The sequence below is a fragment of the Mus pahari genome, chromosome 5, assembly GCF_900095145.1.
Source record: "Mus pahari chromosome 5, PAHARI_EIJ_v1.1, whole genome shotgun sequence".
Taxonomy (NCBI): domain Eukaryota; kingdom Metazoa; phylum Chordata; class Mammalia; order Rodentia; family Muridae; genus Mus; species Mus pahari.
Window position 1 is genome coordinate 20,914,821 of NC_034594.1, and position 12,780 is coordinate 20,927,600.

Below are 12,780 nucleotides of genomic sequence, written 5' to 3' on the forward strand. Positions count from 1 at the left end.
TGTGTGTGTGTGTGTGTGTGTGAGAGAGAGAGAGAGAGAGAGAGAGAGAGAGAGAGAGAGAGAGAGAGACTAAGTGATGAGCATCTACCCTCCCTTTCTCTCTCTATGTTGATTGTCAGCTTGAATTGATTGAGAAGTGCCAAAGAATTTAAAGAGAACCTCTAGGTGTGGCTGTCAGGGTATTTCCAGTGAAGCCTAATAAGAGGAAAATACCTGCCCTGCATGTGGGTGGCACCATCCCATAGTCTGTGCTCCAGATGAAACAAATAGGCAAAAGAGAAAGCCGATTACTGCTGTCATTCTTTCTAATCCTGGCCTCCATGGTATGTTCTCCTGTGCCCCACCACACACTTCTCGTGACAGAGAACTTCTGAGGTCACAAATACATTAAATCTCGTCTTCTTTAAGTTGTTCATGTCAAGTCTTTTTGTTAAAGTGACAAATCATTACTAGTACAGTAACCTCTGTCTTTTTGTCCATTAACCTCACTATCCTAACTATCTGTGCATCCATCCATCCATCCATGCATCTGTCATCTATTCTTTCTTTCTTTCTTTCTTTCTTTCTTTCTTTCTTTCTTTCTTTCTTTCTTTCTTTCTTTCTTTCTTTCTTCTCTCTCTCTCTCTCTCTCTCTCTCTCTCTCTCTCTCTCTCTCTCGGTCATATCTATCTATCTGTCTGTCTATCTATCTATCTATCGTCTATTACCTATCTATCATTCTATCAATCTGTATATCATCTATCTATCAATCATCTCTGTCTATCTGTCTGTTTATCTATATTATGCATTGTCTTCTGGTTAGATGGTTAATATCGAAGATTTAGGTTGTAAGTGACTATGTAGATATTGGGCAGTGGTTCTTCAATCTTCCCGAGGCTGTGACCCTTTAATACAGTTCCTCATGTGGTGATAACCTCTAACTATAAAATTAGTTTGCTGCTCCTCCCACAACTGCAATTTTGCTACCGTTATAGATCATATGAGATGTAAATCTCTGACATGTGACTACAAAGGGGCTGCAACCCCCAGGTTGAGAAACAGCGATATAGACACATTTCCCCACAGTCCATAGGTTAATGCTGCCAGAGAGACTCACTCATTCCCTTCTTGTGTGTGTGTGCCTGTAGGGCTGTGAGGAGATTAAAGCAGGGACGAAGTACAGTCCTGCAGGAGCAAGGCTGCTTGTGAACAACATTGCCGTGGAGGACAGCGGGAGCTATGCGTGCTCAGCCAGGCTGACTCACCTGGGGCGACACTTCACCGTTAGAAACTACATTGCTGTGGACACCAGTAAGTTGTTGTTGTTGTTGTTGTTGTTGTTGTTGTTGTTTTCAAATATGGTTGCTTGGTTCTCGGCTTTATGGGAGCCAGATGGCTTTCTGCTTCATGCTTTGGAGATTGGATCTTGATTGTACACAGCCCCCAGCCATGTTCATGATAGATCAGGGTGCCAGAGAGTGAGGCCAATGGGCACAACAAGCTAGGCACAAACAGCTCACTTTTCTTTCCTTTAAAAACAGAATATTCAAAACTCTTAGCTGGAGAACATTGAAAGAGATCATGTAAAAGGGAGAACTTCCTGGGTGCTTAGCAAAGAGTCAGCGTCCACCACAATGTAGACAGTACTAATACGACCTTCATTTCCCATCATCTCTGCTGTTTGTGTGTTGTGCTGGGCCTGTCTAAGGTTGGTCTTGCTGCAGCTTCAGACTTTTTTGGGTTCAGTGTCTCTGGATAGGGTTCTTAGATAACCTACCGTTTGTACTGTGTCAGGCCAGTCCTTTTGGAAGCAGCCATGTCACTGCCCTGTCACCAACACCCACTGTCTTTGAACGAAAGATAATCTGCAGACTGTATGGTAGTGTCTTAGAGGAGCAGCTTGGGCAGATTCTTGTACAGTCAGGAAGGAGCAACTTTCAACAACCACAGAGCTCATTAGAACCATCGGCAGGGCAAGAAGTAGGGCCTCTGGTGCCCGGGTAAATGCTTTTCCTTCTTTCCTACACACTAAATGAAGACTTCATCTCTCTTATTTGATGGCTTTTCTACTTGGGTCTTCATACTATTGCTGCACCTAAGGAAATGCAGCTTTCTTTTCCTTTCAGATTAATTTTTATTTTATACGTGTCAGTGTTTGCCCGCATATATGTCTGTGTATTACTTGCATGCCTTGTGACTAAGGGAGCCAGAGGAGGACATCAGATCCCCTGGAACTGGAGGACAGGTGGTTGTGAGCCACCATGTGGGTGCTGGGAACTGCACCCAGGGCCTATCAGGAAGCGGCTTAACTTCTTACCATCTTAACTAGCTCTCCAGCCACAACATAGCATTTTTTTTTTCTTTAATGGAGTTGTACCCTTAGGCAGCAGGAAGCCATCACAGGAGCAGATAGGTAGCCCAAGGGATAGTACATCAATTGAAAGAATGGCTAAGGTGTTTACAGACAGAAGGCAGGAAACTGAGGAGGCCTCAGAACAAGAGCAACCATGTTGTGTCTGAGGAATGGAAGACAAACAGGTTGGGCTGAGCTGGTGAGATCATAGAGGGTAATGAGGTTAGAGACTCAGTCAGGAGTGAGGGATGGGTGGAGTTTGAAATACAAACAGGGAAGTGAGGATTTTACTCTCAGAACAATGGCAACCAGCCAGTGGGTTCGATGGCATGAGAGCAACTTGGTGTGCTTTTAATGTCTGAAGTAGCTGGCTGTCCCCCAGGGAGAACATCAGGACAGTGGTTAGTGGGAAGGTGCAGATGTACAGGTGAGACATCATGCAGGCACAGGATGTGATAGCATGGACGATGGAGAGATGCAGATACTGTCAAAAGCATTTCCTAAGGGAAGCATCCACCTTTTAGGGTTACTTCAGTAGAAGAGAAGAGGTCATGGGTTCTAGGCTTTTGGGCGTATGCTGCTGGGTGGAAAGTGACATCAGGCAATACAACAAGGCAGCTCAAGGGGAAATAGGTGTTGGAGAGATTTGGTCTTCAGCAAGTTGAGCATGAGGCACGCAAAAGAAGTAGAATAGGCTATAACCTCTCGTGGTCTGGAATTCAGAGAGTGAGTTCTGGAGTTAAGACTTTCTGAGGGCTGTCTTCTAGAAGGCAATTCAAGCTGCGAGCACCTTAAAGGAGTAGAGAACAGAAAACAGATGGCTCAGAAGTGAAGGCAGAGGAGACGACTATGAAGTATCGGAAGGTTAAGTTGTTAGGCTGTGTGGTGAAGTTCAGTAGGATGATGAGAGAGTGGTTGACTGGAATGGTTTCCTGGTTTCATGTGTGTGTGTGTATGTGTGTGTGTGTGTGTGTGTGTGTGTGTGTGTGTGTGTGTGTGTGTATGTGAGAGAGAGAGAGAGAGATCTAGTAGGTGGTGATCGTTGGCTACCCAGCTTTTACAGAAAGTGGCGATATTTTGGGCATCCTGATGTCACACTCTTGACTTTTGACTTTTCTTAACCAATGTTTTGGAAGGTCTTCTCTTCCTGTCATTACATTAGTATATGGTTTCTGTGGTTCTAACTCAATCCCGGTGGGTGTGATTTCTTATCAGAGGAAGTTGAGTATGGAAGAAGGATCCCTAACATCACGTATCCAAAAAACAACTCCATTGAAGTTCCACTCGGTAAGTGAAACTGTTGGAGCTGTCCAGTTACCATAGGTAAAGCTCACTGCACCTACTTATTTCAATGGATGCATTGAAAGATCAAGGTAGAGACAGCCCCCCCTACATGTGTAATTTCCAACTCTGGATGTGCCTGATCTCACCAGGAGAGTCTCACTGACTTCTGTGAATACAAAGGCAATGAAAACAGACAGGATTACTGAAGTATAAAACTCCAGCTACTAAGTAATCTATATCAGGAATTCTGGTTTACATTATCTCATACTGGAAAATACATCCAAGGAGTCAAAGAACTATATTACAGCCTTCATTTACACAGTAAGAGACCAAAAATTCAATGCTTCAGAACAGAGACTCACAAACTTTTGATCAATGATAACTCCAAATTAATAACTTTCTGGAAAGAGGGCAATTAAACCAATTCTTCATTAAAAGAAAACTCCTCAGATATAGTCAATACCATAATTCAGTTAGCACTGTATTGGTCCAATAACATGCTTTTTAAGAGACATATAAAAGTGCATGATCCAAAAGATTAAAAATAACAACACTGGAAAGGTATAATTTACAAAAATTATCATAAAAATTAGTTTGGGTGTTTCAACCTAATAATAACCTTTCAAACTCCAAAATAGTAAATAAATTGGGTCACTTTATTCTAATTAAAACTACAATGCCTTTCAAAACCCTTTGATTTTGTTGATATTGATTGACTCATACACACTGGACAAGCAGTCTACCACTGGATTTTATCCCGAGTCTTTTCACTTCTTCATTTTGAGACTAAATTTGACTCATTTCCTATTCCAGGCAGGCCTTGAATTTCTCATTTTCCTGCCTCAGCTTCCCAAGTTACTGCTCTACCAGGCCTAGAAAATTAGCATTTTTAAGCCACCATGTATCGAATAGATAAAGGTAAAGGTCTTAGAAATACAAGAATAATACAACATGGCAGAAGGTTCTGTCCTTTTAGGTAACAGTACCTTGTTTGAAGTTGACACAAAACCAGCCAGTACAGCAGGATTTAGTTACTCCATAGGCTTACTGGTCAACCAGCCTAGTTTATTTGGTAAACACAAACACATAGAAACACCATATTGTACTATTTAAAAATATACCATTCCTATTTATTTGAATTTGAATTTAAATAATTTAAAAGAAAGAAAATTTAAACAACCATATTTTCTAATTATTAGCTTTCTTGGTTAGAAGTTAAGTCATAGAGTCCATTCACAAAATAGTGACAGAGAGTCATTGTCAATCAAATGTAGTGGCATGTGGCCAGTGCTGCTTCCAAAAGACATTTGAGTTTTTAAAACCATTATAATTATAAAGGGCAGAAATAATAAAAACACTTACGTCTTTCTAAACAGCAACTAAGTAACAAGGATGAAAGTGGAAACAATGTATTACCTGCTAAGAGTGATAGTAAGGACAAGGTCTCAGAGCTGGTTTAAGGGTGTGGTGGGAAGGACAGAAACCCCCAGGGAATTCAAGCACCAAATAGTAGACTTAGAAACATGAATGTCTGCAAAACAGACAGTGTTAAGGATGTACAAATCTGCTTGGAAGGCCCAGGTTAGACTGTTTTAGACTCTCTAAAATGGTTGGAGAGCTATGAAGACCCTAACAACACACTGATGTACTGATTCCTTGACATGTGGATACCCACAGACTTCACAGACCCTTACAAAGACTAGCTATTAATAATTTAATTGGCTTTGTTTCCCAGCAGGGGTTACAGCAGTGGTTCTCAACCTGTGGGTCAAGACTCCATTGTGGGGGTCACATATCAGATATTTACATTACTGTCTATAAGAGTAGGAAAAGTCACAGTTATGAAGTAATAATAAAATTTTAAAAAGTAATTTTATGGTTGGGTCCACTGGGACATGAGGAACTCTATTAATGGGGCTCGGGGTTAGGAAAGTTGAGAACCACTGGGTTAGAGAGAGAGATCTGTAGGCAAAATGCAGAATAAGCATGAAGTCCAGAGTTTGGTCGCTAGAAACCACGAAAAAAAGCAGGGTGTGGTGGCACATGCTCCTAGGAAAGGCAAAACATGGATATCCCTCGGGCTTACTGGTCAACCAGCCTAGTTTATTTGGTAACTTCCAGGCTAATGAGAAACTTAGACTCAAAATAAAATAAAATAAAATAACATGGGCAGTTTCTGAGGAATGACACCAGAGGTTCATATATGGCCTTCACATGCAATACACACACACACACACACACACACACACACACACACACAAACACACATTCAAACTTCCTGAAACTCATACCTATACCCAAGCATACATACAAAAACACACAGATTCACACGAGAGAGGCAGGGAACCTGGAGTCTTTGAGAAGGAGGATAAACATAATAATATGGAAGGATCTTTTATCTCTGTAACTATTCTAAGAAAACTATCTAAAATGCCACAATAACTAGTATTTTTTTCTTTAAGACTATTCTGATACAATAAAATGTTTAGAGCTGGTTTTACATGTTTGAATCACTAGTATAATATCTTGACATTACATGTTTTGTAAATGGCTCTGCCAGGCTGTTTCCTTGGGGACACAGGTACTATAGAGGATTACATGTTGGCAAACATTTGTCCCGTTGGGGACTCTCCTTCTTCTCTGAGGCACCAAAAACTCTTTTTTCCAAGAATATTGGTATAACTATGTTGATATCAAGGCAGATGTTAAAGCAAAAGCTTTATTCTAGGTCAGTAGAGGTGTAATAACAAAATTTCATCTTTGGATATGTAAATACTTAATATAACATGGCTTTAAAAAAACTTGTACACACAGAGGAACACTGTTCATAGGCAAGTATTGACCTTTCTATAGGTTTATCAATAGATTTTTTTTAAAAAAAAATCAGATTGCTGTGTTCTCTTCCATAGCTTTCTAACATTTTTTGACTTTGTAAGAATCAATGAATTTTAAATGATTAAAAACTAGATTGGAAAACTAATGATTTCAAAATTTATTAGGAGGTTAAAAAATTTATAAATTCTATATAATAATTGAAGAGAAAGACCAGAGGTGGACTCACACACACCAGACTTCTGGATTTTTGATAAAGACTACAGAGAAGTAGACAAGTCATAATCTTGAAAAGGAGAGAGAGACTTACATGTAGTCTAGGATGGCCTTGAACTCCTGATCTCTTGGCCTCCATCTCCCTAAGTACTAGGTGTGCTACCATACTGGACTGGGAAATTAAGATAATAATAGAATAATAAATAAAAATAATAAATAGAACTTGCCTATTAGATGTAATAGAGAACACAATGAAACCTGACTTCTCCATCATGTAATATAAAAATAATTCTGAATGGATTGTAGACCTGAATATGGTATTCAGAAAAATACATCTCTAGGAAAACAACTTTATGACTTTAAAGTAGAAAAGATATTTAAAGTAGTCAATATTTTAAAAATTGGGACTTACCAAACCCTTATTGTAAAGAAATATATTTAAACAAGATTCGGTCAAAAATAAAATTCTGATTATTGAAAGACAATGGTAAAGTATAAAAACAAAACCTTTGGATCAGAATAACATGCTTATAATAACTGATCATAACCTCTTCTTATTTATAAAGGAAACAGGACCTAGTAGAGGAGGGAAAATAAGCTGTGTTCAACCACATGGACAATAAAATGCACGATGGCTGTTTGTTCATGAGCCATGTAGAGAAATACAACTTAAGTTTAGGGCTTGAACATCTATAATAGAGTGGTCTGGGCATTAGTACTATTGAGTATCTAAGCAACAGTACACTGTGCAGGTGGGAGTACGGGCTGCTACAACCCTCAAGGAGACAGTCCATCACCATCTGGTGAAGCTGACTATTGTATGTAGCCAACACGATGCTGGGGAAGCTATGGGTACCTATCAGGTATATGGATCATAAGTATGTGTATATATATGTATGTATATGTCTATATGTATGTATATGTATATATACATGGGATGTGTTCATGTGAGCCTCAGGAAACATACACAAGAGAGTTCCAAGAAGACTCTCAATCAAGTATTAAATATTAGAAATACATGAAATGTAAATGATAGGTCTTAATTTTAGAAGAAATAAAGAGCTGAAGTATATTCCACTATGAAACAGCAAAGAAGGGCCCCCGAAGATAAATGTTAAGCGATAGGAGCTAGAATCTGTGAATAAATATGCAAGCAGTGCAAAATAAAGGAAGGAAAGGGAGTATGGGAAACTTCAGAATTCTCAAACTATTCTGCTTTCTTCATGGAGGAGATTGTCTAGGTGTTTACTTTATTATAACCCGCAAATACTTAGCTATACTCCATGGTTCTTATTAAACATGTTATACATTAGAATAAATTGTAAACTACCACAGAGGAGAAAGAACTCCTCTTGAAAGATGAAGTGGACCTTATTAGACTGAATGATATAGAGTTATCATATATATATATATATATATATATATATACACACACATATGGACATGGGATAAGGGACAGAGGAAAATGGAGGCAGTAGACACATCTGTGAATATGAGAATATCACTGGATTGGAGCTTATGTCCCACATCTCCCTCCAAAGCACGTATCACCTAGAGGAAGTCACTCTGTCTGTCTGTCTATCTGTCTGTCTGAACCCGAGTTTCTCATCTAACACACAAGGACCACCTTCCAGTCTTCTGCTTTGCTTGATTCTTTCAAATATTTGCACCACCGACCTAGAGGGAAATGAGCAGGAAGCACTCGGTAGATTGTAAAGTACTTCACTGCTGTCTCTGGGTGTTGATGAAGTACAGTTTACGTCTCATGCTGTGGGAGACTCTCCTCAGAGGTGTGGCTACTGGGCAGTGCTTGCAGATCCCTTCACAGCACAAAGGCTTCTCCTTGCTCCTCCTGGCTTTTATACAGAAGGAGAGTGAGGCACATTGACATCAACCTGGGGGGGTGCTTCTGGCAATTAAGACATGGCTGGCTCAAGAGCAAGGCGTATTTGTTAACTCGATGTCGACAAGTCTGACAACTTGAGAAATCTGTAGCATTTCCAGTCAGTGTTTGTTAACTTGATTGCTCCAGGCACCACCCTCATCGTGAACTGCAATATAACAGACACGAAGGAGAATACAAACCTGAGGTGCTGGAGAGTCAACAACACCCTGGTGGATGACTACTACAAAGACTCCAAACGCATCCGGGAAGGAATCGAGTAGGTGGCAAGAGTTGCTCCACCCATACGGATATGCCGGCACCACTGTTTTTCATGGACAGTTCCACTCCAGTTTGCATTTCCGCTCCTGTCTTTTAACGATTAGTACACGCTGTGTGTAGCCAGGCATCTTGTTCAGGCAAACGCAAGATGTTTATGTTTTTGACTGAATCAATGTCAATGCAACTTGAACTGCAGCTTAGAGAAGCAGCTTATGTATGTCAGCTGTCACTCAAATCCAGCCTGTCCCATTCAGTGACACTGGGAGTTGCTGGCCTTAAGTGTGGGATTAGCAATATGAAGATCACTGCAGGGTTTCTCATGTGAGACTGTGCACAGTCAATGGTACTCAAGCCCAGCTTACAGTGCTACGATTATATGTGATATAAATGAAATCAGAAGTAGTGCTCAGGATGAGGCTTGCTGTGTGGATACATTGGGTTATAGTCTGTGGAACAGAAGATGCCCATTAGAGCTGCACATGATTCTGTATTTAGCATAACCACACTTTCCAGGAGAAAATGCAAATTTACACCTACAGAACCTCTCTGTACATTGCATCACTCTCATATGTATTCTTCGTTTAAAATAATGACCAGAGAGTTCTCTAGGGAAAAACAAACAAACAAACATATTATTTATAGAAGATAAGCTATACCTTATGTTGGGTGATGGCTCCTGTGTTAATGGCTGAATCTTCCTTCCCTAGAACCAACATGTCCTTGAGGGATCACATTCGGTACACAGTGAACATCACATTCTTAAAAGTGAAAATGGAGGACTATGGCCGTCCTTTCACGTGTCATGCTGGAGTGTCCGCAGCCTACATCATTCTAAAACACCCAGGTAATACCCAGCATGTCATCTGCTGCTCAGAGCGTGGAAAACCATGGCCAGGGAAGGCTTACTAGCGAGAAGTGATGTCATATGTTCAGTAGGAGGCAACAGGGGGCACCAAATAGAGAACTCAGGCACACCATTTCATTAAGTATGGTGCTGTGTCTGAAGCTGTCTTGGGATAAAGCTGTGACTCTATCAAAGTGTGTTTTGGGCTGAGTCATTTTCATAGACATTGAGGGTTTTGTTTTGTTTTTTGTTTGTTTTTTTTCCCCCCCCCACTGGAATTCCAGAAAAATGTGCAGTTTCTCCCTCACTTTCATGACCTTGGGCTAGGCTCATTCTGTCTCTAGTTACATCAGTTGGAGTGGGCATGCAGTATGGCTTCCTTGTCTTGATCTCTTGGGCCCCTTGTGGCTGGGTTGGGTGGGAGGAGTATCGGGCTCATCTGTATGCACATCTGCTTGTCCTGGCTTTTCAAGACATTCCTTCCTCAGGTTTTCACTGACAAGCACTCCCTTAACTGCTATATGCTCACCCCTGGCAACCTTCTTCTCTCAGTGGCTTCCACTATCACCCCAAGGTGGATGCAAAAACATTCTCCTATCCAGCTGTCATCTCTCTTCCTTCAAGGCAACTTCATGGTCTTACCCACTCTCTACCGGTCTATGGAATCAACGACAAAGACGAAGAACATATTTAACCTCCTAAACTTGGTTTTCTTACCTTTTAAAAATATACCCCCATATTTTCCATGTACTATAGGATCAGTACTATCTGGTATCATCTTGATCCTCTTATTTTCTTATCTCGTGGCAATGGCTGACTAATTTGTCTTGTCTTCCTCAGGCCTGCCTGCTACATCTGCCCCACCTGCCCCATTCTACTATCTGGATAGATGGTGGGGGTGCTTCCAACCTAGGGTTTAATCATTAACATTTCTGTGTTTAAGTCCTGGCTTCAGCACCAGGGGGCTGTGGGATCGATCACCCCAGTACCTGAGTTCTTGTCTCTATAATTTGAGACTCATGGTGGTACTTTCTATACTATGGTTGGGAAAATATTTTGAGAACAAATTGGAATTTTCTTTTTTATTGTCAAACACAATATACACACAAAATGCACCTAACAGTTACACTGCAAATGAAATTCCAATGAGACTATACTGAAGTCTCTGACACAGCAGAGAGGGAGGGTGAAGGCCCTAGCTCTCAGCAGGACAAGGCTTTATAGGAAATGGCAAGTAAGCGAGGGGGTTTCAAGCCTGGCACGCATCTGGTTGGGGGCAGTTATGGAATTTTGTTGCCCTTTGAAGTAATTGGCTGGTGCTGGGAGCCAAACCATAAACTTCACTTCCGCTTTTCTCCTGACTGGTGGTTGTTAGGGAGTGAAGTGTCAGGGGCGGGCTTGTGACCTGGAAACATAGGTTTGTTGGGGAATAACCTGGAAACTGGTGCTAGAGAGTTCAACCTTAGGTCAGGTAGGTTCTCTAAGATGGAGTCTGAACCCAAGATCTGCTCTCTCATTACCTAGTCCCAAGATGGCCAAGACAGACTCTGTTCAGGCTAAGTACCCGGAAGCACTATGCTTGGAAGAATTTTGAGGCAAAGTTTAGGCTCAGAGGGGCTAACATTACCAGTTAACAAGTTAACACCTCAATAGGGCTGTTAGTGGTGTGACAGAGGAAAAGAGCACTTTTTAAAAAAATATTATAAGTAGGCAGCTTTATTGGGAAGCCTCAAGGACTGAGGCCAGGGAAGTCATGATGGGGAAAGGAAAGTGGGAGACCTACTCAGAGAGAAAAGGAGAGAGAGAGAGAGAGAGAGAGAGAGAGAGAGAGAGAGCAATTTATTTATTTTATATGTATAAGTACATTGCCACTGTCTTCAGACACACCAGAAGAGTCCAGTGCCCAGTGTTAATGATATTGTAAGAACAAGCCACGCCCAAAGGTTCTCCCCCACCCCCCACCCCCACGGTGTCCCTGATGCTAAGATCTGCATCTTTGATTTGGGCCAGAAAGAAGCAAAAGTTGATGAATTCCCACTTTGTGGCTACCTGGTGTCAGATGAATCTGAACAGCTCTCTTCCGAAGCACTGGAGGCTGCCCCTGATTGTGCCAACCGGCACATGGTAAAGAGCTGTGGCAAAGGTGTCTTTCATATCCGAGTGAGGCTCCATCCTTTCCATATCATCAGCAACAACAAGATGTTGTCCTGCGCTGGGGCTGACAGGCTCCAGGCAGGTCTAGGTGGAGCCACTGGGAAACCCCCAGAGCACAATGGCCAGGGTTCACATTGATCCACATCTCATAGAAGTGGGGCTTCATTAAGTTTAAGGCAGATGAATCTGAAGACATGGTTGCGGAGAAGCAGCTCATTCCTGATGGCTGTGGTGTCAAATAGATCCTCAGTCGTGGTCCCCTGGACAAGGAGAGAGAGCTCTGCATTTCTGAAGGCTTCCACAGTGCTGTCTTATACCCTACCAAATCTTGTTCAGTAATAAATCTCATATCCAGGCAACAACAGCAAGAAGAAGAAAAACCAAGCTAACACCTGCCAGTCATGGGGGAGTAGGAGGGACTCTTCACTCTTTTGTTTGAACCCTACTTAGGAAACTCTTGGTAAACATATTCTTGGTTTCTCTGGGTGCTCACTCCACAGCCTCACATGGTAGCTTTCTGAGGTTGGTCAAGCATACCTTGTTTTGTTTGCCTTGAGTTCTTAGAAACCTCACCCTCTTAAGTCTAAATTTTTTTGGTTTACTCATTGGTGACTTCTTCATTTGACTTCCTCAATTTTTTTTTTTTTTTTTTTTGCTTCTGAAGATATCTGGCCATTTGATTCTTAACTTGGTTAATCTGGAGCAGGATGACTAGAAGGTTGTCTGGGTGGGCTGTCTCTTTCTGTGAACATCTTTTTATTATTATTATTATTTTCTTTATTTACATTTCAAATGCTATCCTGAAAGTTCCCTATACCCTCCCCTACCCACCCACTCCCACTACTTGGCCCTGGCCTTCCCTGTGCTGGGTCATATAAAGTTTGCAAGACCAAGGGGCCTCTCTTCCCAATGATGGCCGATTAGGCCATCTTCTGCTACATATGCAGCTAGAGA

The 12,780-nt window shown here is 41.4% G+C and overlaps 1 protein-coding gene across 2 annotated transcripts in view; it reads left to right on the plus strand.

Moving 5' to 3' along the window:
* The window catches only part of Il1rl2 (interleukin 1 receptor like 2), a 39,258-nt gene that overhangs the window by 14,632 nt on the left and 11,846 nt on the right, over positions 1-12,780 (plus strand). For both annotated transcript variants that reach the window (XM_021198901.1, XM_029539046.1), the window contains exons 5-8: positions 1,128-1,290; positions 3,548-3,619; positions 8,697-8,826; positions 9,536-9,672. In XM_021198901.1, coding sequence (XP_021054560.1) covers positions 1,128-1,290; positions 3,548-3,619; positions 8,697-8,826; positions 9,536-9,672 — 502 coding nt within the window. The remainder of the gene's footprint in view (positions 1-1,127; positions 1,291-3,547; positions 3,620-8,696; positions 8,827-9,535; positions 9,673-12,780) is intronic.